At 34.4% G+C, this 25,828-nt stretch overlaps 2 protein-coding genes and 1 long non-coding RNA gene across 4 annotated transcripts; all 3 read left to right on the top strand.

The window, feature by feature from the left end:
• The first annotated feature begins 5 nt into the window (after positions 1–5).
• On the top strand, positions 6–14,750 carry LOC131017439 (brefeldin A-inhibited guanine nucleotide-exchange protein 5-like). Of its 2 annotated transcripts, XM_057946185.1 has the most exons (34): positions 6–137; positions 305–464; positions 1,374–1,449; positions 2,445–2,667; positions 3,039–3,160; positions 3,237–3,295; positions 4,003–4,060; positions 4,134–4,218; positions 4,313–4,510; positions 4,653–4,711; positions 4,924–4,993; positions 5,081–5,149; positions 5,646–5,768; positions 5,846–5,899; positions 5,999–6,081; positions 6,190–6,286; positions 6,362–6,460; positions 6,566–6,760; positions 7,213–7,323; positions 7,392–7,576; positions 7,983–8,606; positions 9,171–9,588; positions 10,002–10,241; positions 10,327–10,450; positions 10,531–10,679; positions 11,020–11,376; positions 11,601–11,767; positions 11,864–12,102; positions 12,193–12,356; positions 12,482–12,601; positions 13,109–13,245; positions 13,327–13,588; positions 13,704–13,799; positions 14,426–14,750. In XM_057946185.1, exons 2-34 carry the CDS (start codon positions 353–355, stop codon positions 14,495–14,497), a joined length of 5,247 nt encoding a protein of 1,748 aa, XP_057802168.1. In that variant the 5' UTR covers positions 6–137; positions 305–352; the 3' UTR covers positions 14,498–14,750. The 2 variants fall into 2 exon arrangements, with proteins under 2 accessions (XP_057802168.1, XP_057802169.1); XM_057946186.1 differs by lacking the exons at positions 6–137; positions 305–464 and having other exon boundaries at positions 1,448–1,463.
• A 1,720-nt stretch (positions 14,751–16,470) lies between these two features.
• Positions 16,471–23,874, top strand: LOC131018288 (putative inactive disease susceptibility protein LOV1). Its single transcript, XM_057947014.1, has 5 exons — positions 16,471–16,529; positions 17,449–17,549; positions 20,815–21,625; positions 21,750–23,310; positions 23,865–23,874. Exons 3-5 carry the CDS (start codon positions 20,833–20,835, stop codon positions 23,872–23,874), a joined length of 2,364 nt encoding a protein of 787 aa, XP_057802997.1. The 5' UTR covers positions 16,471–16,529; positions 17,449–17,549; positions 20,815–20,832.
• A 27-nt stretch (positions 23,875–23,901) lies between these two features.
• On the top strand, positions 23,902–24,801 carry LOC131017451 (uncharacterized). Its single transcript, XR_009099616.1, has 2 exons — positions 23,902–24,093; positions 24,265–24,801. It is a non-coding gene; the product is annotated as an uncharacterized LOC131017451 (long non-coding RNA).
• The last annotated feature ends 1,027 nt before the right edge of the window (positions 24,802–25,828 follow it).

The following is a 25,828-nucleotide window of genomic DNA, read 5'->3' as shown; positions in this document are numbered from 1 at the left end:
CAAAAAGCGTTTACAACATTTTCAACGACTCTGTTTCCGGAGCTTTGTCTTAAAACAGAGGCGCTCTCAGCGCCCATTCTTCCAGGCCAGATCTCTTGACTTTTCTCCAACAAAGATAGAATTTTTGCAGAAACCAGGTGAAAAATTCAATATTTTCTTCGGTATTTCGTTCATTTCGCTGCGTTTAATCGGAAGATCTTAATCTAGTATACCTAATGCATGTGAAAATGTGATCGTTTGTTCCTGATCCAATTTGATCAGCGAGGGAATTTTGCGAATTTTCATGGTTGGATTTCTGATGCAGATTGAGCTGAACTGAATTGAACTGAGGGGATAAAAAGGGTCAGCGGAGATGTCGGGCGGCGCGCCGGGTGACCTTGTGGCGCGGGCATTTGAGTCGATGCTCAAAGAATGTTCTAACAAGAAATACAATGCTCTTCAATCCGCCATTCAGACGTATTTGGGTGAGTTTGAATCCCTAATTAATGTCTCTTTTGCTCAGCATTTTACTATTTCAGGCTCTATGAGATCAATATGTTGCGGTGTTTTTTTGTTTAGTTTATGTTTTTTGTGTTTTGTTTGGTTTGCCACACTTGATTGAGTTCGGGGAGTAGTTATCTTTGATGCTTGATTCTCTAGGAAGTGGTAGTGTGGAATACGTGTTGCGTTGTTTGTGAATGCGGGCTATTTCATTCTAAGGTTGTAAGAGAAATAAAAGCTCCATTATTCACTTGTGGAAAACAAGTAACTTATAGTAAGGGGGTGTTTACTTTTGAGGATTAGTCTAGATAGATAAAAATAGTATAGGCTAATCCATTGTTTGCTAAGATGGATTGGGACTTTGGGATATCCAAAGGCCCTTGATAATATCTATCATTTGAGATAATTTTACTTGATTCATATCCCATTGGAAGGGTTGGATTGGACAAATCCTAGTAGTGAGAATAAACATGTATCTTATCAATCAAGAAAAGTAAACGCCCTCTAAAAGTAAAACTGGTGGTTACTTGAGCTGTTTGATTCACTTTCCATTCTTCTCAGGACTTTTGTGTTCAATGATCTTTCTTTGCATCTCCTCTCTGTGACTGTTTTCCATCTTTCACCTATGTATTTTCTGTTTTAATACTTCTTTCTGTTTATGCTTTTCCTTGGCTACTTTATGTCTCTGCATGGGAATGTCTTTTTCTGTTCTTCCTTTTCTTTATCTTGGGGGTGGGGGAGTGGTGGTGGATCTATGTGTGTGGGCTTGCTTATCTCACAACAATGCCTTATTCAGCAATATTTTGGCAGTATGTTTCACATTTTTGTGCTGTTAATGAGAATTGAAATCTCTCAAGCTTATATATGTTCTTCGTTTTCCTTTGATGCTTCAGACAGTGGAAAGGATTTCAATCAACAGTCAAATATTGGTGAGACTAAGCAAGATTCATCGGCAGCTCCAAAGCAAAGGTGTTCTAGCGACAGTGAGATTTAGGTTTTGGTACTCTTGGCAAATAATATTATGAAAATCTCATCCTTGTATCCGAGCATTCTCATCTTTGTCAAACTGCATTTGCTTAATAACTGGTTCGGATGTTGACTTTGGAGAACCTAGGTATCCAATTGGCTGAAGGGGAGCAAGAATAAAGGACTATTAGATGAGAAAATCAAGCTTGAAATGTGCATGGATATGCATTCGAAATAATTGCTATTTTGCTAACCTTGGGGAAGATATGTAGGCTCATGAGAGTGTCTATATGCACGCATACTCATTTATATACATAGATACACCAGAATGCTATGTAGGTTAAGTGAAGTTCAGAATATACACTTCCCTCAGTAGAGAACTTAAATGGAGTCACGTGCCTTCAGAACATCAGTGATGTAACATGTATATCAAGTTATGCATACATCAAACGATAACTTAATGATATGATTGTTGGCATATCATTGGTTTTTGATATGGATCACTGAGTCTGTCCTCATGCATCCGCTATACATTATATCATACAACATTTGGTTGTGAATTCTATGCTATGTTCTTGAGACATGATTTAGAGTAGAAGTAATGCTTGTTTGATATATGTTTCCAAATTATGTGTTGTAGGAGAGAGAATTTCGAGGGGAAGTAATAGATTTGTGTTTTGAGAAGCCAAATTTGTATTTTTATTTTTTCACTTTTTTTTGGAGAAATACAGATATGTAAGTAGGTATGCATGTGGAGAAATATAGATACATAAGTTGCCTTTGGAGAGTAAGTTTTTCCCCTGCAACTAAGCACATTTGGAAAATGTGATTCCATACTGGAGATGGGATTTATTCTGGCTGCGGATCTTAAGAAATGGACCACTTGTATCTAAGATTAACGGTTAATTTCCCCTGATGGAGTATCTCCGTATTTACTGCAATCTTGGTTCTTTATTTCTGTCCCATATAGTTTCAATTTGTACAATATTTTATTTCAGTGGTTCATTTGAATCTGACTCTGGAGTTGATAAAAATGAGGGAGCTGAATCGGCTGCTAAGGATGTCGAACCTACAAGCAGCAGTGGATCAACCACGGCAGTGTCAGAAGTTGCTGGTCATATGCAAGGACAAGCAGATGCTGATCTTGTGCTGGATCCCCTTAAGCTTGCATTTGAAACGAAGAATACTAAATTGGTGGAACTTGCATTGGATTGCTTTCATGTAGGTGCTCCATTTTGTTCATAGTTGTTTAGTTTATAGAAGTTTCTTCATGGGCTGGGTTATTCACAATTTAATACTTGCCAATATGAAAGTTGATATTGATATTTTGCTGTGTATGTGGCGACCTTATCTTTTCTTTAATATGCATTCTCTTTGGCTTATTACATTGCAACTTCAGGGCATGTTGATTTGGGTTGTTACATTTCTCAAACTTCAATAGGAATAAATTTAATCGCATATCATTGATTGCATATCATGTTTCATATCCTTTTCACTCTAAAGTATCAAGGGCTTTTCATGAACAAAAACATGTTATGGATGGATCTAATGTAATTGGTTACATTTCTTTTTCTTTTCTTTATGACATGCAGAAACTGGTTGTGTACAATCATCTAGAAGGTGATCCTGGTCTTGACGGCGATAATAATTCAAAATTATTGACAGACATCCTCAACATGGTGTGTGGCTGTGTAGATAATTCGACACCTGACAGGTACATGTATTGATACATTAACAATGAGCTGTCACTTGACATTTCCCAAGTATAACCCTGAAAAAATAAAATGCAGTGTCACTCTTCAAGTAATGAAAGTGCTTCTTACTGCTATAGCATCCACGAAGGTTCGAGGTATTTCACTTTATGGGTTCAATTATTGCTAAATTGTCCTAATATAATATAATTTTGCTATGATACCCCATTTTACCATATAATTCTTGAAAATGAAGCATGATGACATTGGTTTTTTTTTACCTGCTTCTTTTTGTCATTTTTTCTCCTTGGTTTTGACGACTTTTTTTTTTTTGTTTCTATGGCATGATTTCAAAATCTAAGCTTGGCCTTATAATCGTAGCACAAGCCAAAACATATGTATTTTTTATTTTTAGATATGTGAAATGTCTTGGACTTTTATGTTGATAATAGACAGTGAATACATAAAATGATGAATTGTCTAGAAGAGTTCTTGTTTGATGGATTTCTCCATATGTGCTTTAAGGATGGCTACGAACACCTCAAAATGTATTTCTTTTGTCCGCTCTCCTGGAGTTACCTTCACCTGGGAGGCTCAATCCCTTAGATTGTTCTGTATTTGCATAAACAACTGAAAATGCCACATTCTTTCGTGCGGTTTCTTCTTACTTCCTCTTGTTCGATCCTACTTCTTCTTACATCTTATAGACCCTGTATCACTGTACCTTCATATCCTACCAACACAAATTTGTGCAAACATACAGTTCAGACTTATCTCAAGAAAATCTTAATTGAATTTTCTTTACTAAGATATTTTTGCCCCGTTAAATTGACATGCTGTAATCTTTTGATGTATTCTTATGCAGTCCATGGTGGGCCATTGCTGGGAGTCATCAAAGTTTGCTTTAACATTGCTATTACTAGGTATCTTCAATAAGTTGTCTCGATTTGTTTGACTTAAACATCATCTAGTGCTAATACTATCTGGCATGTTTAGCAAGAGTCCTATAAACCAAGCAACGGCAAGGGCATCACTGACACAAATGGTCAGCATCGTTTTTAGACAAATGGAAAATGATGTGGTATGAGATACATCCCTGTAAAAATTCTTTTGCATAATTGTCAACATGGGTGAGTGATTATACATGATGGAACACATACATCCTTTTCATTTAGGTATCTTCGGAATCTCCTAAAACCGAAGATGCTCAAATGGAGGACGGGTCAAACTCAAAGGTTTCAGAAGTGTCGCTCAGTGATCACGATGATCCAAAAATGACTTCAAATGACATTATATCTGTGAAACGTCTAGATAGTACATTCATTGCGTCTGGTGAAGGAATTCAGAATCTTGTAGGTGGCACTGACATAAAGGTATATCACTTACATTGACATGTTTACTTCTTTCTTGTGCAGTTGGATGATATGTTTATCCATTTGCTTCTATAAGATTCTTTAAGATTTCTCTATAGATATCTCATATCTGCAGTTTGGGTTAAAACTCCTCTCTGTATAGGCTCTCGAAGCTGTCCTTCAGAAGGTTGTGGATCTTGAAGATGGTAGTAAACTTGAAAGGTACAGTCGCAATACTGAGTTTGCAACTTCGCATAAGTAGGAGAAGAACACGTTGCATGGTCTCTAATACAAAGGGAGCATAGGGATTGATTTAGTGTATCTTTATCTTTATCTTCTGATAAATTTTAATAACAGTACCTCTTCCCTGTTTCCTTATTTTAATTTATATTTATCTTCTGACTTAAAATAACTAAATTGCTAATTTCTTTCAGAGGAACGGGTGAAAAGAGCACGAGTGTTGCACAACGTGATGCTTTACTTCTTTTTCGTACTCTCTGTAAGGTTTGTGTATCTGGATGGAATATTCTTACATGCTAGCTTAATTTTTTTGTCTGAACATTTTGAATTAATCTAGCAATTTGTTTACAGATGGCTATGAAGGAGGGTAATGATGAAGTTACTACCAAAAATCGTATTCTCTCTCTTGAGCTTTTACAGGTTAAAAATTCCCTTACCTCCGTCTTCCACCATTCCCTACCCCCCCATCCCAAAAAGAAGAGCTATAGATTAGGCATAAATTAGGCTTTTGTCGGTGTAATGGTGTGTAAACATGTAATGAAATAGTTGGTTTGAGAGAGTTATCTTCGTACAATTTGCTAGTCTGATTGGTTAGACAGAATAAGGATAGATTTTGAAGATTGCGAGGAAGGAAACCTTCAGGAGGTATGAGACAGGATTGTTTAAGGTTGCTTAATAGATCTCAAAACATAAAGAATTGAAGACCTTTTGATTTAATGAATGCATATTTTTATTTCTTATAAAAAGATGCATTATTTCTTCACCTAGAGGGTTAGTGTGTTTTTATTTGTTTGGTAATAACAATTTAATGTGAACTGAGGATTCACGGTTAGTAGGCAAATTGATTTAAGTGACATTTAACCTTTCACTGTTCACTGAAGTATATTCACGAAACATAGTTCATGTGGATTTACAGGGTATATTGGGTGATTGCGGTATCTCATTCACAAAGAATTCTCAGCTTATTGACTCATTAAGAGGTCACCTTTCATTTGCATTATTGCGGGCATCGGCTTCCCAGTCTCCTGTCTTATTTCAGGTATGTTATGGTTGTGCTTTGATACCCTTTACTTATTGCTGTTGAAGTTCTAATAATTTTGTTTAATGTCTTGCTAGCATGCAGCGGGGATTTTCTCAGTTGTTTTGTTGCGATTTAGGGAAAGTCTCAAGGTCAAACAAACTTCAGAAACATTGTTCATCTTGTCTTAGACAAACAAAATATTTCGTCTCCATTGGCTTCTCAAGCTGAACGTATTAATCCTTTTACAGGCTGAAATTGGAGTTTTCTTTCCCATAATTGTTCTAAAAGCTTTGGATGGATCAGATCTTAACCAAAAGCTAGTTGTACTCCGGTATGCTGGCCGTTCGAGTATTTTGCTCTGCTACCTTGTGGCTAAAGCAGTTCATGTCGGCTTTTAATTATCGTTTAGTAAAGTTTCTATTCTAATAAATATTTGCAGGGCATTGGAGAAAATCTGCAAGGATCCTCAGATGCTTGTTGACCTCTATGTAAATTACGATTGTGATAATGAAGCACCAAACCTGTTTGAAAAGATGGTATGTGTTTTCGATAGGATATTTTCTTTGCTCAATCCGTATAACTTTATCATCATACAGTCTCTTCTCATCTAGGTTGCCAATTTATCCAAAATTGCTCAAGGTACTCAAAATGTGGATCCAAAGTCTTCTACTGCAACCCAGACAGTATCGATTAAAACATCATCTCTTCAGGTCTATCTCGACCATTGCCTTCCGTCTCAAGATCTTATCATTATGAGAACTAACTTCCACGTTGTCATTTGAGTTGACCTGTACCTGTGTGTTTTGTCACTCTAGGGTCTTGTGAATATTCTCAAGTCACTAGTAATTTGGGAGAAGGGGCACAGAAAATCCGATAATCAGAATGAGGACAACAGATCATCTGAAGTTTCGGCTAGAGGATTGGATGGATCAAAAGTTACAGGAGAATCACCGAGCAATTTCGAGGAGTTGAAGGTTTACAAGTCCACCGTGGAAGCTTCTGTCTCTGAGGTATGTACATTTTTTAGTTTATATAGGGTTAATCATGTTTTGTATCCCCAACTTTCAGCTTCTTCTAGAAATGTCCCAAACCTTCATTTTCTATTCAGAAACCCCCAACTTTCATTGTTTTCCAAAAACTGGCATTTTATATGAACTCCAGCGACAGAATGATGAGTCACCTTGCCGGATTCTTAGGTGGAACAATGTCGTTTTATTGGGGGAGTCGGAAAAAATAATCACCAATGAATCCAACGAGAAGACTCATCATTCCGTCCCTGGATTTTGTATTGCAAGGCGTTTTTTGGAAAACGCTGAAAGTTTGGGGGTTTCTAATAGAAAACGAAAGTTGGGAACATTTACTGATGTGCGTGCAGTGCTAGCAATGAAATTATATAGCTATTTCTTTTCTCGAATAATATGTTTTTAGCTGTTTAGAAGGCTCATACTTTCAATGTGCACAGTTCAATGAGCAACCAGCGAAGGGCATAGAGCACTTAATATCCAGTCAGGTAGTGGAGAAGAATCCAGCTTCAGTTGCCCAGTTTCTTCGACATACTCCTGATTTAGACAAGGTAGATATGATGATCAATGTTTGCATTGTTTCTCTTAGAAAAGTTATCTTATAGAATCTGATTTTCAGGCTATGATTGGGGACTACTTAGGCCAGCATGAGGAATTCCCCAACTCTGTTTTGCATGCTTACGTGGAATCTATCAACTTTTCCGGAATGAAACTTGATATTGCAATACATGAATTCCTCAAAGGGTTTGAACTTCCAGGTGAAGCTCAGATGATTGATCGCATAATGGAGACATTTGCAGAGCGGTAAGCATTATTTGTTGTACCACCACATTCAATGAAGCATCCTGAGAAAAATAGAGAATACAAAAGGCATGGATGGTATATAATTATAAAAAAATTATGATGCCAATGGAAAATTTTTATTCTTTGATGAGAGATACCTCTTTTTCTGTGTTAGCATCGTACTTTGCTTCTTAGTTGTTCAGGGTAACACACATGTTCAAGTTGGCCGCACTCTTGATTTTGGATGAATTCCAAAAACCATCAAAGTTCATGCATTTATTTCCAACTTATAGAATATGGGAAAAACCGTAATTCACTAATAGTTTATGGATTTACAGCCAATTAAACCTCACTAGGATTATGTAATTCTTAATCAGCTAAGGCTACGATTTTGGGATTTTAATGTTTCTGCTGCTTTTTTCTGCAGCTACTGTGCCGACAATCCTGGTCTATTCAAGACAGCAGACACAGCATATGTGCTTTCTTATGCAATTATTATGCTTCAGGCTGATGCTCACTATTTAACGGGGTGGCCGAAACTGTCCAAAAGCGATTTTATACACATGAATACCAGTAGTGCTGAAGAATCTGCTCCCCAAAAACTCTTGGAGGAGATCTATGATAACATTGTTAAAGAAGAACTAATAATGAAAGATGATTCAGTGGATTGTTTGAAAAATAGTAAGCATAAATTAGAACTGAACGGGAGACGCGGCCTTCTCAGTGTTCTCAATCTGGCCTTTCCTAGAAGAAGCTCTTCAACCGACTCCAAGTCTGATAAGGAGGCTATTCTTAATCAGATACAGACTGTGATTAAGGACCAAGGTGAAAAAAAGGGGGTCTTTTACACTTCTCACAGGATTGAGATTTTACGACCAATGGTTGAAGTTGTAGGGTGGCCATTACTAGCTACTTTTTCTGTCGCCATGGGCGAACCAGACAGCTCAATGAGGATTAGCATTTGTATGGAAGGGTTCAAGGAAGGAATACTTTTAACATACGTCCTTGGAATGAACACCATCCGCTATGCATTTTTGACATCGTTACTGAGGTAGCTCTCGACTCTAGTCACTTGTCTTCACAAACATTGCCTAATAGTTAGCAACTTATTCTTGTTCTATCACGTAAAAGTGATCTTAGGATTCCTGGCTATCTTATCAGCATGTCCCAGATGGTGATACTCTAGATGTAATTTTTAACGTGAAGATAAAAATGGCAAAAGTTATCATCTAAAGCTTATATGGTCTTGGTCTTTTATTGATGAACAAATTTTTTTAAAGATCTTGTGGTGGACTCGAACCTGATACCTTTGGCCTTAGGCATTAATCACTCTACCACAAAATCAATACATGCACACAATCTATGGTCTTGTTTTAGTAGACAAATTTGTGGCTTCTTTATAAATCTTTGAGGTAGCTTTACGAATGGAAACGTTTTGGTTGGAGGGATTTGATTTGAGGAAAGGTTTTTGAATGATCAAGTTCACCAATTATAATTCCAAATATAGCTAAAAAATTTGACATGGTTGAAAGAGGCATGTTAATAGCAGCAGTACACCTGCAAGTTTCTGGTATGCTTTGGGCAGCATAATAATAGCAGATAAATTGAAATGCAGGTATAATTTCTTACATGCGCCTAGAGATATGCGTGGAAAAAATGTAGAAGCTCTACGGACCCTTCTTGATTTGTGTGATACCGATATGTATGCCCTTCAAGACTCTTGGTTAGCCATTCTCGAATGTATTTCACGTCTTGAATATGTCGTTTCATGGCCTGCTATGACTGCAACTATCGTGCAAGGAGCAAATCAAAACTCTAGAGATGCTATAATTCAATCTCTGAGAGAACTCTCGGGAAAAGCAGCTGAACAAGTCTTCTCGAATAGTGTCAAATTGCCCAGTGAATCAGTGATTGAGTTTTTTACCGCATTGTGTAATGTATCAGCCGAGGAATTAAAACAGTCACCAGCTCGTACTTTTAGCTTGCAGAAGATTGTTGGAATTAGCTATTCCAATATGGCTCGCATACACATGGTAATTTGATCGCCTTACAAAGTTCTATCTTATACAGTAATTTTGTTGAGTGTTCGTTTGTCATATAATTACTCCTCAAATATCTATAGGGGTTGGTTATCGTGAGAACTACATTTTTCGTGAGAGCATTGCACTGAACGTATAAAGTTACTGCATTTTTCGTGAAATTTACTGCACCCCGAAAAAATAAAATTTTCGCCCCAGGTGATGCGTTCATCCAACAAGGTGATGCATTCACTGTAGATCTTCGTGATCGAGAGCTGGAAATAGTTCTTCATTCTCACAATAATTAAGGGTTTTCATTTGAACCACCCTTTCCTATATCTATATTTATATCTATATCTATATTTATATATATGTATTCTTTTTTGGCAATCCTGGGATGATTATGGTCCTACTTGTTCTATTTTCAGGTTTGGGCTAGAATATGGTCGGTCTTGGCACAACATTTCATCTTTGCTGGGAGTCATGCTGATGAAAAAGTTGCAATATATGCAATTGATTCTCTACAACGACTCGGGATGAAATATTTGGAGCATCCTGAGCTTTCACACTTTACTTTCCAGAAAGGAATTCTAAAACCATTCGTCGTGCTCATGCAAAGCAGCAGAAGTGAATCCATAAGAAGGCTTATATTAGGTGGCATTGTTCAAGTATGTTTACCCTGTACTATCTGATCTTTTTCGATTTTCATTGCTGCTTTTTTTGATATCAATGTATTCTAGTTGAATTAAACAGATTATAAGATCTAAAGCTGGAATTATAAAGTCTGGATGGCATAGCATTTTCATGATTTTCACTATGGCTGCCGATGATGGCCTGGAACCCATAGTTGAAAGTGCATTCGAGAACGTTGAACAAGGTTTGAAACGAACTTCCTCTTTCTCTTATGACATTTTTGCACGATTTAGAAATATGTATGTCTAACAAAGGGTGCTGCAGTCATATTGGAGCACTTCAATCAGGTTTTTGTTGACTGCTTCATGGATTGTGTGAACTGCCTGATTGCATTTTCCAAAAATAAGAGCTCCGTCGACATTAGCTTGAAGGCTATTGCTCTCCTCCGAATATCTGAGAATCGTCTTTCAGAGGTCTGTTTTCAAGTACTAATAATTTGGAATAGTTCTGTGGGTTTTATACAAATGTTTTCTTTTTGAAAGGAGATATTCCGTGTATCCTTAGTTATTCATTATGATATGCTTTTTTTGTTTAAGGGTTAATTGGCTGTAAATCCATAAATTATTAGTGAATTCCGATTTTTCCCATGTTCTATAAAGTTGGTGAATAAATACACAAACTTTGATGTTTTCCGATCAAGTTTATAGAACATGGGAAAAACCGGAATTCACTAATAGTTTATGGATTTGTGCTTATTTAAATCAAACTCTCGGCTAATGAATCTATCAATTATATCTTTCTTCTCATTTCCAGGGCCTTATACCAGCCGGTTCTCGGAGATCCGTAGATAACACAGTCGATGAAACTTGCAAATTGGCCGAGCATTATTGGTTCCCCATGCTGTCCGGTCTTTCTAGACTTATATCTGATCCAAGATCAGAGGTCAGTAATTGTGCACTCGAGGTTTTATTCGATTTGCTGAACGAGAGAGGAAGCAAATTCTCATCGGCATTTTGGGAGAGTATTTTCCAAGAAATCCTGTTCCCCATTTTTGACCATGTGAGACATGCTGGAAAAGAGAATTTCATATCTTCGGAGGAAGAGTGGCTTCGTGAAAGCACTATTCATGCTCTCCAGTTGCTGTGCGACCTTTTCAATAGTTTTTACAAGGTAGCCCAAGTTGTCCAAACATATAGTTATGACTATCATTATTACTACTATGCTATTAAATATTTCTTACCACTGTTTTGTAACTATTTTGGTTGCTGAACTTTGGCTGGCTCATCAATATATGTTGCCCTTAAAGCATTATTCTTTAATTTGGTTACTGATTTTATATAAGGTTTTCGTAAGTTGAAGATGGAATCTCGATAATTGATGTTCGTTTAATGCAGGATGTGTGTTTTATGCTGCCCCCGCTGCTCAGTTTACTCTTAGATTGTGCAAAAAAGACTGATCAATCTGTGGTGTCGATAGCTTTGGGTGCATTGGTTCATCTGATTGAAGTTGGAGGTCACCAGTTCACCTCCGACGACTGGGTTACTTTGTTGAAAAGTTTGAAGTAATCTCTCTCTCTCTCTCTCTCTCACACACACACGCAATATCTCTATATGCGGTCATAGTATTTTATTGTACGTTAACGAATGACTCTGTGCAGAGATGCTGTATATACAACCCAACCACGTGAACTTCTCAACGATCCGAGCTTCAAGAATGGGAAGCATCGCAAAGTGTTATCAGGAGACTTGGACGGCGGCACACCAGTGTCCCGAGACATATTTCATAACAATCATGATGCGATTCATACAAATGGGAGTGCCGTGGGAACACCATCCTTCAACGCACCGGAACAAAATCAAGAAACAATGCGCGCAGTGGATATGGAGGGATCTCAAGGTTAGTCGTGCAGCAATATGTTTTAAAAGAAAATTATCAGCATCTAGTTCCAAATCAAAATCAGTAGAAAGTGACATGTCGCTTCTGTAGGCATGCCATCGCCATCTGCTAGAGCTACGGAATCTGATGGTGGAAGCATTCAGCGGAGTCAAACATTTGGACAAAAAATTATGGGGAATATGTTTATGAGAAGTTTTACATCCAAACCAAAGAACTTTACATCTGATGCAGCGGTGGCGTCTTCTCCATCCAAGGTTGGTCTTTTCCAATTTGTACGTTTACGAGTCATTGTTCTGGCTGTTTAGTGTATCTTGATTCCGTCGTGAGCTTAAATAATTCGTTGAGAAATTCGACCTTATGTTTTGTGTGTGTGGTGTAGTTTCCTGATGCAAATAAGGAAGTTAATGCGAAAGATGCAGAGGAAAGTCTGATGTTGGGAAGCATTAGGAGTAAATGCGTGACACAGCTGTTACTTCTAGGTTCGATTGATGGCATTCAGGTACTATCTCTTTCGTGCGTTTATGATTTTTTTTTTAGTATATCTTGTTTCTGCTTACTTGTTCTGGTTCCATGTGGTTCCCCAATCTTGCTAATGTATGAGCCTTTCTTCGAGTGTCGGAGGTGCAGAAAATATTGTCAGCGAGATTCACCTCGTAAAATAATTTGTATACTTATGTTTGGTTGAATCTTACATATAGGGAGTGTTTCAAATTAGTCTAGGTATACTCCATATAATATACTAATGAACTATTTTTAGCCTTTAGATCATAAAGATCTATGATGGATTCGTTATTTTCCTTAATTGAATTTGTGATCCCATAGGTGACAAAATTATACTATTTTTTTTGAATTCATCATTTTTCATAGTGAATTCATAGTGTATTTATTTTATATGATAATTCTGGTTTGTATGATAACCGCTCCCCTTACATATAAACATTATGATGGGCACATAACTGTTGCCTCTTGCTAATATCATTGGCATGATGCACTTTTCGACTTTCAGAAGAATTACTGGAACAAGTTGAGCGCAGATGCGAAGATCACGATGATGGAGATCTTGTTCTCGATCCTAGAGTTTGCCGCCACCTACAACTCATATACCAACCTCAGATCGCGAATGCAGCAAATTCCTACGGAAAGGTTGGCTAAAACGAGCCCTCGACTTCACTAGGTTACTCCTGTGAAGCAATTTTCTAAAATGCAAAAGTCTCTCCTCGACAGGCCTCCATTGAATCTCCTCCGCCAGGAGTTGACTGCAACTTGCATCTATCTCGACATCCTGCAAAAGACAACGGCACCAGTTGAAGCTCAAGACGACGAAGCAGCCAGAGAAGAGAAACCCGAAGGAATAGCTGAAGAGAAGCTGGTCTCCTTCTGCGAACATGTGCTGAGAGAAGCATCTGATTTTCAATCTAGTATGGAAGAGACGGCAAATATGGAGATCCATCGAGTTCTTGAACTCCGTGCTCCTATAATCGTGAAGGTACAGGTTTATGCAAATACTTTTTTCCTTAATTTTTGACTGAAACCACTATTGTATATATTCTCCTTGTTCAATGAATTTTTCGATTTCTAAGCTTAATATGCGGTGTTTTCAGGTAGTGAAAGGTATGTGCCAGATGAATCCCCAGATTTTCAAGGATCACCTTAGAGATTTTTATCCTTACATTACGAAACTCATCTGCTCTGAACAGGTAAGCTCCTTCTTTTGCAAGCTCTATTTTCATAAATCAATCAGACTTGAATGAATTGGATTATCATGAGGTTTGAATATCACCATTACTTCCTAGCTCTAGTTCGTTGCATAGGGCTTGTGTAAGCTTCTGAACAACTTATAATGCGTACAATAAGCTCCAGCTTATAAGCAACGATCATTTTTAGAAAAATTAACATTACTTCCTAGTTCATGAATGGGGCTCGTTTAAAGTAGTTGTAAAACCACTATTGTGGGTTTCTTCTCGTGCACTTAATTTTTGAACGATTGTTACTCTGAAAAGTGTCACTAAATAGAATCGTTACATTTTGTGATGTATAGCTATTACGTATGTCATAAAAACAAAAGCATGTCAAAAAATTAATATAGTAACATTTGAGGGTATATCAATTTGTTTAATTAATAAAATTTACTTAAATATTTGTATGTAGCAAAAGTATATAAATGCATGTGTGGACATATCTAAATTTTGTTACACAAATGATGTAATAGATTATGTGACACATCTCTTAATGGCACTAAAGCTGTGTCACTACTGGACAGTTTTCGTTGTAGTTCTTACTTCTTGTACATTACCATAACTCGAACTCGCGATTTCTTTTGCAGATGGACGTTCGCAGTGCGCTTGCAGATCTTTTTAGCACGCAGCTCAGCACGATGTTGCCGGTTGGAGAGTAATATATTGTAAATGCAAAGACGTTGGGGTCGTTTTACTTATCTCACTGTAAATTTTTATTTTTACCTTTTTTCTTTGTAGAAATGACTTCATTTGGCACCTGTTGAGGCCATCCATATCTATAGTAGAATTTACTAGATTGTTAGAACTCTGGCATTATTTCAAGCAGTCATGGAGGCTTGGAAAAAATGGATTTTTGAAGAATAGGATATGTGATTATTTCCAGCACATTTATATATTGCATTTTTGGAGACAGTTTTTTAATTGTATTGTGAGGAATTTTCTTCACTTTGAAATTCAACAGAAATAACTACTCGTGAAATTGCGCACATAAGAGAGTTAATTAATGATAAAAAATGTTGTAAAAACTTTGAGTTAGTATAATTGATGATTCTAGTAATTGTTGTTTTTCGTTAATTGACGCTCTCACATGAGATTGTCCGAAAAGTAATACTCCCTCAGTCGTCCACTTCACTTTTTCACACATGTTAAAAAAATGTAATAAATAGTGCTTGAAAAATACAAAATATATGTAATTATTCAATTTTGCCCTTATTTATTCTATGTTTGACTATATTTAAATAAGGTTATTTTGGTAAAAAAAGAAATTTAATGCTAATTTAATTTAGAAAGTGGACTATATTGTGAGATATCTAAAAAAGGAATAAGGGAGTAAATGGACTATGAAGATGGGACGGAGGGAGTATGACGTGTATAGCTCATATTAAATAATCTAAAAATAATACAAATTAAATAAAATTAATACTTTCATCAAATATCTGGTTCGACTAATAAAATTTTTAATTCAATTAATTGAAACAACCCGACCCGACGCCAGCCAGCCACAGTTGATCCCTAATTTGGGTGAAATAAGGTTGTTTCAACTACAAATTATAAAAATCATGCGTCGAGTACAGCTAAGATGACATTATTAGGAATTTAGAAATATAGAAGGTGGGTTGCATCTGTCTTCCCCCTTTTGTCTTCTATTGCAATTGTTTAAGTTATATTTGTTGAAAATTATGTATTTTGTTGTTTCTATTTAACCTACCCAATAAAATATATAACTTGTTGAGTCACACCATAATTGTAACTTTGTGAGTTTATAACCCCTCCCAACTCTATTTAATTTGGATTGTCAAATCACTCTTAGCTTTTTTTTTGATCAGTAAAGTAAAACTTTTATTGAAAGAAAATGGATCAAGGCATCAGGAATGCCAATCAAAACAATAAAACAAGTTTAAAGTCTTTGGAACACCAAGAAGTAAAAGGAATTCCTAACTCCACGATTTTGTAGGCCTCGTTCCAACTCCAAAGTCTCCCCTTAATCTGTAATACAAGTCTATCAATATCCCAAGCCTTGTCCTGAAAACGACTACCATTCCTGCTTTCCCAGAGCAACCACACTGTTCCCACCCACAAAGCTATAAGCAATCTTCTTTCTCTCTTCTTTTTTCCAGCCGCGATGAAAGAAATGAAGTGTTGAAAGATACCTCTCGGATTTGCCGTTTTGATGTCGAGCCATTGAAAGATCTGATACCATACCGTCGCTGCTTTCGAGCAATGGAGGAACAGGTGTTCCGTCGTTTCCTCACTAGAAACACATGCATTGCACCATCTCTCCTCCACGCTGATCTGAACATTTCTTCTACTCAAATTATCACATGTTGCCAATCTGTTTCTAAGACATCTCCATGTCGTCACCTTGGCTTTATTTGGTGTTGGGGCCTTCCAAACCCTTGCCATCTCCAAAGGTAAAACTTGTTGCTCCTGTCTTGTTTTTGCCACAATTTCATATGCCGACTTGATTGTGAAGCATCCATCTGGTGTCGCCTTCCAGTTCCATCCGTCTGTTACATCTACACAAGGAGCAAAATCAGCAATCACCAACCGGAGATCCTCCACAAGTCCTTTCTCCCTCTCCCTTAACTCCCTCCTCCACTCGACCCTCCATACCCACGACCCCAAATCACTCTTAGCTATCCAAAAACAAGGAGAGAGGGAGCAAAGATAAGAAGAAATTTCACAAAAAAGGTAATTTTCCTTCTTCCATCTGAATAATATGAAGTCTCATCATAATTATGCGGAGTTTTTATAAAACTAGCAGAAAGGACGTACGTTGTACGTGTAATTAATGTTATTTTATTTAATAATCTATTATTTTAGAAAATCTATTAATTTATTACTTTCATTAGATAATTTATTGGATGAATATATTTATTTATAAGCCTTATCAATAGCTATATATATATATATATATATATATATCACATATATTTAGTGTAATATCTAATGAATAATATATTGTTATAAATATATAATACTGTAAAATAACCTTAAAATAACATATGCAATAAATTAAATAGAATTCTAATGCCATAAGATTTTGGAATCCCCTTGATCGTTGGTTTAATTGATGAACTTCTTTTAGGGAAAAACGAATTGTGATGTATAAATACCAATTATATTCGGGATTTATTTACAAATTGTAATTAGATTAGATGAGGGAAACATCAATATTGGACCTAAGTAGAAGAAATTTTTGATCTAATTAATTTGACAACGGTTTTATGTATATATTTGGTTTTATAAGTATAAAATATTATTTATAGATTTGGGTGACAAATAAATATATATCAAATAGATTTATTTTATAAATATAAAATACAAAATAAATAATAGGGGTAAAATAGGCAATCTACAAGTTGTTCCATAGAATGCTTAGGCTCTTTTTCTATTAGTATAGATATAGATAATTAAATTTTTGCCCTTCATAAAATTTTATTAAATCGAAATTTATCATTTCGGAAGCTTGAATAAATTAAATCCTTTGTCTCATTTTACTTGACCTAATTATTTTCGACACAGTCATTTAAAGTTTTAGTCAAGTGTAAACTTCTTTTTAAATTTGTTTTGACTTTAAGTATGTTACATTCTACCCTTCAAACCAAAGGATTCATTGGAAGAGCAAGACCAGCTAATTTGATTAGAAGGGAGGATTGAATCAAAAAGTCGATCAACACGAGCAAAGATAAGAAGAGAAATCACAAAAGGGTAGCTTTTTCCTGCTTCGTCGATTAGATTCACATGATAATCAATGATCTTTCGCTTGAGTAAATTCTATTCAATCAAAAATCATTTTTTTTCTATGCTGATAATTTATGTATTTGTTGGAACAATAATGCTGAATGCACATAATATGTGCGCACATAATTGGATTTTTTTGTCATTTTACACATTTTCATAAATTAAGAAAATAATCAAATTTTAATTGAATTTGTAATTTACATATTTATCCTCTAGCGATAATTAAGGAAGGGACAACTCATTGAATCTTATATATATCTTTCCTTAATATTAAAATATTTTATTTCCTTAAATTGAAATAACTTATTATCTATATTCTAATTTATACAAATATTAATTTTTTAGACATTAATATATCATGAATTTTTACATATTATATATATATATCATGAAGTCAAATCCTACGAGAAGAATCAAATTGCATTCCTATAAAACATAGTACAATATTTCATTTCGTTAATTAATATAAATCGGAATGCATAAATTATAAAGTGAGGTTAAATTATTATTTCATATTCATACTTAATAAATGTCAATAGAAATAAAAAGTTTACAATAAACTTAAAGATGAAAGATATAGGATATTAATTGGTAATCATGCATGTTACATTCTGAAATGTTAAGAATTTAATAAAAATTATAAAGTATATAAAAGAATGTTTATTTTGCTATAGATTAATTAGTGGTTATTATTGTAATATAATTTATAAAAGGCGTCAAAAATGAAGTTCAGGTATGAACTTTTAGCAATTTTGAATTTTCATATTATGCAACCCTATTTATTTTACATTATTATTATTATTATTATTATTATTATTATTATTATTATTATTATTATTATTATTATTATTATTCTTATAATTATTATTATTATTATTATTATTATTATTATTATTATTATTATTATTATTATTATTACACTAACAATATTAAATAAAGAAATTTAAAAGTCGTGCCACAGGGAACTCGAACCCAAGACCTTTGGTATTGAGCAGTAACCATTCACCGTTTGGCCAACATACACACACATTATTATAAGTTGTCACATTACAAGAGAATATTTGCGAATGTTTTTAATATAATAATATTTGGATCCATTTTTGTTGAATTGATTAATTGTTTATTTAAATTAATAAATACTTGAAATATTTATAAGTTAAGTTGTGTTAATTTAAATATTAGTATTTGATTTGAAATAATGTATAATTACAATATTATGAACTCAAATAGTATAATATTAAATTTAGTGATTATCATATAACAATAATAATTAATTATATTATAATATAATATATTATTTGATTATTATTACATTAGAAAATAGAAATGAATTACTATAATTGAGAAAAAAAATATCATAAGTTGACCATATTGCATTGATGGATTAAATAATAAAATTATATTATAATATAATATATTTTATGAATTAGTGAAATTAAAATAAAAAATATAAAGGAATGACTATAATTGTGAGAATAATGTGTCGATCGATTACGCAATGAAATCATAATATAACCAAATAGGGTATTATAATATGATGAATTGGTGAACTTGAAATAATAAAAATATAAATTAAAAATGAATGAATGACTATAATGGTGAAAATAATTTCATAGATAGATTTAAGAACTCGAATAATGCCATACGCTGACGCATCGATCAATTACTAAATTAAATTATACTATAGGACAATATATTACAATAAATTAGTGAACTTGAAATTAAAAAAAAATAGGAAGGGATAGCTAAAATATTTAGAATAATATCATACGTTGAGAACATCGATCAATTAATCAATAAAATTATACCATAATAAATTTAATGAACTCAAAATTAAAAATATAACATATGAAGGAATTACTATAGTTTTGAAAATAAATTAATAAAAATAACAAAAAGAAAAAACAAAACACAAATGAAAAAGGAGATGGAAAGGAAAAACAAAACAAAAAGTGTTACTCTTATAGTACACTAGTACGTCCATCCGTGCGATGCACGACGAACATAAAAATAACCGACATATTTAAATAAATAAGTATAAATATTAAATAAAATAAAAAATATAAATAAATGCAAATAATGTTTTAAAAATAAATGAAATAATTCATATAAATTACTCAATAAAATCTCGAATTTAAAAACATAAATTTTCAATTTTGTATAAAGTGTAATGATAATTATACTCATTAAATAATTTTAAATTTTTTGATAATGAAAATTAACATGACTCATTATTATTATTATTATTATTATTATTATTATTATTATTATTATTATTATTATTATTATTATTATTATTATTATTATTATTATTATTATTATTATTATTATTATAAATAAATAAATATTTCCGTACACAAACATAAATAAAAAATTGTAAGAAGAGAGAAAATAAAATATATTAAAGTTTTCATAATTTATTCATTTTAAATTTATTTTTGATGATTTTTTTATATCTTATTAAATAATTTGTCACAAACTTAAATTTAAGATGCATATTCTTCATTAATAAAATTTGGTGATCTTTAGAAAATAATTAAATTTTATAAAAAAATACATATAAAAATAGTTTTAAAAAAATTAATGGGAGAAGAGAAAGAAAAAAAGAGAGAAAAATTGGAGGAAAAAAAGCTCTTCTTTTATATATATTATATAGTTTGTGCAATTAAATATTGGAAGAATATTGTGAAATTTTTTAAAGGATATTTAAAAAAAATCGTACTATTATCTTATCCGTGAATTTTGTTCTTTAAAACAAATATTAGTAGATTGGATAATGATTAATAAAATATTTTTATTTTAAATAAAAAGAATTAATAAACCGTTCCATATCATTTCTAAAACAAAGTGGCATCTTGATTAGTGGCCATATATATCAAGAATTTGTTTCCAAAATTGTTGAAGTTAATAAAAGAAAAAATATCTTTTAAGGATAATTTAGTAATAATAATAATTTAAATTAGGTAATAAATTTTGGAGGGCATTATGTGCGCACATATTATGTTCCACTCTAATAGACTCGTTTTCCTTTTTGGGATGTTCCACTCTAATAGACTCGTTTTCCATTTTGAGTAAAAAATGTGTACTTAATTGGTGTGAACCACACCACTTTTCTACTAAAAAATAAGTTTTCTTAATCTCGGTGTCCAAAAGAAATGAGCCTATTGAAGTGGGACGGATGGAGTATTTCGTAGCTACTAATGTTGTTAAATTGGGTATTAATTAGGGGCAGTTTGGTGGAAGCAGAAACATGTCGGAGGCCCTCCTCTTATCGGTGATACAGAAGCTCGACGAAATTAAAGAGCTTGAAGAGTACTATAATTATTGGGACACAGAGTACTATAGTTATCCAGAGCTTGAAGAGCTCTTGAAAAGCGTAATTAAAGAGATGAGAAAGATTGTGGATATTGTGAGGGATAAGAAATTGGAAGAGAGAAGAAGCCCAAATTTTTTGGTATGTGATCTTGTCGACGTGGCAGACGATGCCCTCTACTTTCTCAAACTCAAACAATATAGTTCCTTTTCTTCCTACTATGATACCATCCATGGTTGGATGGGAGAGATCCAAAAGCAGATGCTTAACCTGGGTGGTGATGAGTCCAACATCAGATCATCACAAAATGTTGAAGATGATGTAGATGTGGTGGGCTTGGACGAAGACGTGGGGATTCTGATTAGCAAAAAGATTATTGGTGGGGGAGAAGACTTGAATAATATTCTTATCAAAGGGATGGCTGGTATTGGAAAGACAACTCTTGCCAGAGAGATATTCAACCATCCAACCGTCGTTGATCGATTCGAGCGCCGTGCTTGGGTGTCTAATTCTACTTACTTCACTATGAAAGAGCTACTTATCAAACTAATACAACAGCTAGAAGATCCTCAGAATCTCCATGCATATTCCTTATTGGAGAATATGGACAACCCAAGTCTCCGAGATACGCTTTACAAACACCTGCAAGGAAAGCGATATCTTATAGTTCTCGATGACATGCGCAAGCAAATGCGCTTGAGGTCTTTCTTGAATGCTCTTCCACGAGAAAGTATGTATGATCATCTTTCGTGTTGCTCTAACTTAGATTTTAAAATAACCTCTAAACATAATTAGTGTGCAATGTTTTTTTAACCTTTTGACTCTTCCTTTTTGTATTCTTCTTATGCAAGCAGACAATGGAAGTAGATTGGTGCTCACAAGTCATACGATGCATTCCGACATACTTGTATATGATGAAAATGTTCATCGGATGAAACCTTTGGATTCTAACAAGAGCTGGCAATTGTTTCTGAAAACAATAAACCATGGCAATAAATTGACGGGTGACAACAAATTCCCAATGGACTTACAGCATATGGGAAAACAAATGTTGAGAAAATGTGGCGGTCTGCCATTAGCTATAAAAGAGGTGGGAAAACAGTTAGCGGAAAAGAAAGTCTCAGGGCAGAGCAAATGGGAACAACTTCTTGAATCAGTTGATTTTGGTTCAACATTGAAGTTGTTGGAACCATTTTATCATAAGTTGGATCCCAAACTGAGGTCATGTTTCTTGTCTATGGCCTTCTTTAAGGAAGATACAAGTTTGAGGGCAGAAAAGCTGAAACAGATTTGGAATGTAGTAGGAGCAGCAGAAGAACATACATGTGAATCATATTTAGATGGTTTAATCAATGAATCTGTTATTGATGTCAATGACAAGGGCACGAAGTATAGCATGAATATTGTGCTACACATGCTATCCATCCAAAAAGCAGAGGAGGGATTCAACTTTGAGATCCTAAGGAACAATGGAAATAATCGGCCCTCTGAGAGTCCACGTCATCATCGTGTTATCATTTGTAGCAGAGACAAGTTCAACTACTCCACTGATCAAGATAACCATCTTGTTTCTCTCTTCTTCCATGGAGGTGGCTACTTGGACACTAGTCCGTCTTATTGGAAGAGCTTTGACCGACAACTTAGGATACTGGACTTGGAAGATTTTGGGTTGAAGTTTTTACCGGAAAGTATCGGCACATTGATGGAATTAAGATACTTGGGGTTGAGAAATAATTACTTAAAAGAGCTTCCAGAGTCGTTGCGGTGCTTGAAAAAGCTTGAGGTTCTTGACATAGCTCAAAACTTTATGGTGGAGGTGCCAAATATTATATGGGAATTGCGTAGCCTTTGCCACCTCTACTTGTCTGATGTGATCTGCCGTAAGCCTTTGAAGATAATTGGTGCGCTATGGAATCTGAAGACCTTAACCTACATCTCGGTTGATAATTGGAGATATGAGCGCTTGGGCAAAAATATGAAATTTAAGAAATTGGGCATAGTAGGATTGGATGGGAACTCAGATGTAAGCAAGATCCTTGTGTCATTGCGTCAGTTGTCGTTTATTAATCACCTAATCTTAAGAGGGTATCGTTTCAGAAGCATGCCTTGTTTGGATGAGCTTGTTATTCTAGATAATCTCCGGACACTCAAATTGGATGGACTCCTTAGCAGGCTTCCAAGATTCCCTCCATATATTGGATCATTGACGTTGGTTAATAGCTGTCTTGATAAAGACCCCATGCCACTACTTAGGAATCTACCCAGTCTACATTACCTTAAATTGCGGAATGCATACACTGGTCAAGAAATGGAGATCTTAAAACACGGCTTTCCCAAGCTTCGAGTCCTTTGCATGGAAGAGTTGTGGAATCTAAGAAATGTACAATGTGGACAGGGGCGGATCCAGGATTTGAGGTTAGGGGGGGCTGAATTTATTGATCTACGACGTATGTAGACATTTACACGGGGGTTCGGGGGCGGGAGCCCCCGAAGCAATTTTTTTTGAACATTCCGTACACTTTATTTTCATGCATTTTTTTAACAATCACTTAATATAATAGATATATGTTTGCAATTCAATTAATTCAACATCAAGTAGATTGAAAGTATACAAAACAATACTTTTATGCATTCTTTTAAAAAAAATATATTTCATTTTCTAAACAAATAAACTAACTTTCATTGTTAATAATTAGTAATTTTACTTTTAACTTTAGAATGGACTCAAATTCAACATTAAAAATTAATTAAGAAAAAAAATAGGATAAAAATAAGATAAATGTAACAAATCAATGTACAAGAAAAAAGAATTAATATGGATAGTTGGATATACTAGAAATAATGTATTATATTTTTTCTTCTATTTCTTATTTATATACACATATACATATATATTGATATATTAAGTGAAATAAATTTCTATATTTAAAAAAAAAAAAAAAAACTCAAAAATTGGGAGGGGGCTTCAGCCCCCCCTAGCCCCCCCTGAATCCGCCACTGAATGTGGAGAACGTGCAATGTCTCAGCTCGAGAAATTAGAAATCCATGATTGTCCATATCTGGATACCCTCTCGGAAGTGATTGGGTCGTTTCCATTTATGAAGGAGATAAAGATAGTGACAACCAAAAGCATTGCAACAAAGATCAAGAATTCAGACTTAATCTCCGAAATAGGGATCGTGAATATCAATCCATGAGGTAATGCAATTGTCTGCATCATTGTTACGTATGTTTTGCTTGTTGGTGTTAATTTGGATAGTTTCTATCTAGATTTTCTCCCTTGGTGGTTGTGTGTTTGTAAATGACATGTAATTGCTTTGGCAATTGTGGTTTCTTCATATCTTGTTGCTACTCTCTTCCTTGATGCAGAGTTTCAGCATGAATTTGCAGTAGATGGGTCAACTTTGAAGAGCAGCCGACTGTGATTGAAAACGAATTAGCCCATGAGCCTTGTATGGTTTCGAAGCTAGATGAGTCTAGTTTCATATGCAATAAACTACAGGTCATTTGGAGTTTTCTAGAAGGAGTTATGGCTGTTTTACTTAAATTGAGTCTCTAAACTTGTTTGAAGAAGGATTTCTTCTTACTTTTCTCTTAGCCTTTAGGTGGATTTCTTAAGGTGACGAGTCTCTCTAACCTCCTTGGTGGATTCCTTAGAGTGAAGAGTTTATCTTGCATCGCTTCCTTGTGTTTCACAATATCTTCACAATATTGAGATCAACTCTCGCTCGTTTTTAAACTTTTGCTTCTTCTTTATATTTTTTTGGTTGTAATAGAGCAGAGTTGTTTTCATGAATCAAAATTCTTAAACAGCTTGATGAATTTCAGCTTAATGTATAGACAGTTTGCACCATATATATGAGAGAAAATAAACTCGTTAAATATGGAGATTCATCACAATTTGTAATAAGCTGGTCTTCTTCTGCGAACATATGTGCCGAGAGAAGCATCCGATTTTCAATCAAGCATGGAAGAGACGGCAAATATGGAGATCCATCGAGTTCTACAACTCCGTGCTCCTATTATTGTGTAGGTATAGGTATATGCATACCACTATTTTATAGTCCTTCTGTCCCCTAAATATATGTAGACAAACTTTTTGGCGCAAGCTTCAATAAAAAGTTGTTGAGTGTATTGATAGTGGAGAAATGGTCCCTATTGTTTAGTTGATTAGGGGTAAATAAATGTAAGTTGTAAGGGTAAAATTGTCTAAATTATGTGTGGGGTAGTGTTCAAAAATAGAAAGTACTGTATATTTGAGAGATGTACCAAAAAGAAAATAAACGCATAATTGTAGGGGACTGAGGGAGTATATTTCTACGGAGGCATTTCCTTTATTCTCCTTGTTCGATGAATTTATCGATTTCTAAGCCTAATACGCTAGATTTTCAAGTAGTGAAAGGTATGTGCGAGATGAATCCCCAGATTTTCGAGAATCTTAGAGATTTTCGAAAATCTGGGGATTCATCTTGCACACAGAGACGGATGCACGTTGATCACTATGGGGGCACGTGCCCCCACAACATTTTTTTTTTTTACTAATTATATATGTATATGTTATATATACTTGTTTTCATTCCCCAAAGCCCAACCCAATATGTCACACGTGCCCCCTCCCCACTCAACTTTTTCCTTTTTAATTACTAGTATCCCCAATCCCACCCAAACCCTCAAACGAACTGCTCTCTCTCTCTCTCCTCTTTTCATCCTAATCTCATATAATCATATTGAAGGCTTGAAGCTCCGATTTTATCTCAACAGACAGCAGGTATCATAAAACAATCATAGATAAATTTGTAGTAATATATATTAATATGATTTATGATTGTTTATTTCGAAAATTTTATTTTAATTTTGATTTATTGAATTACATGATTTTAATTTAGGTTTACATGGAAAGATTTTATAAAAGAGCATTGGAACCACCATTTAT

Source organism: Salvia miltiorrhiza, chromosome 3, assembly GCF_028751815.1.
Source record: "Salvia miltiorrhiza cultivar Shanhuang (shh) chromosome 3, IMPLAD_Smil_shh, whole genome shotgun sequence".
Taxonomy (NCBI): Eukaryota; Viridiplantae; Streptophyta; class Magnoliopsida; order Lamiales; family Lamiaceae; genus Salvia; species Salvia miltiorrhiza.
The sequence above is the reverse complement of the archived record's forward strand: the minus strand, read 5'-3'. Positions and strand labels throughout refer to the sequence as shown.

Coding starts and splice junctions, on each gene's coding strand:
- LOC131018288 (XM_057947014.1), top strand. CDS start 20,833: ATGTCGGAGGCCCTCCTCTTATCGGTGATACAGAAGCTCGACGAAATT. Junction 21,626..21,749: donor GAATGCTCTTCCACGAGAAA/GTATGTATGATC, acceptor TTATGCAAGCAG/ACAATGGAAGTAGATTGGTG.
- LOC131017439 (XM_057946185.1), top strand. CDS start 353: ATGTCGGGCGGCGCGCCGGGTGACCTTGTGGCGCGGGCATTTGAGTCG. Junction 5,150..5,645: donor TCTCTCTTGAGCTTTTACAG/GTTAAAAATTCC, acceptor GTGGATTTACAG/GGTATATTGGGTGATTGCGG. Junction 8,607..9,170: donor TTTTTGACATCGTTACTGAG/GTAGCTCTCGAC, acceptor ATTGAAATGCAG/GTATAATTTCTTACATGCGC.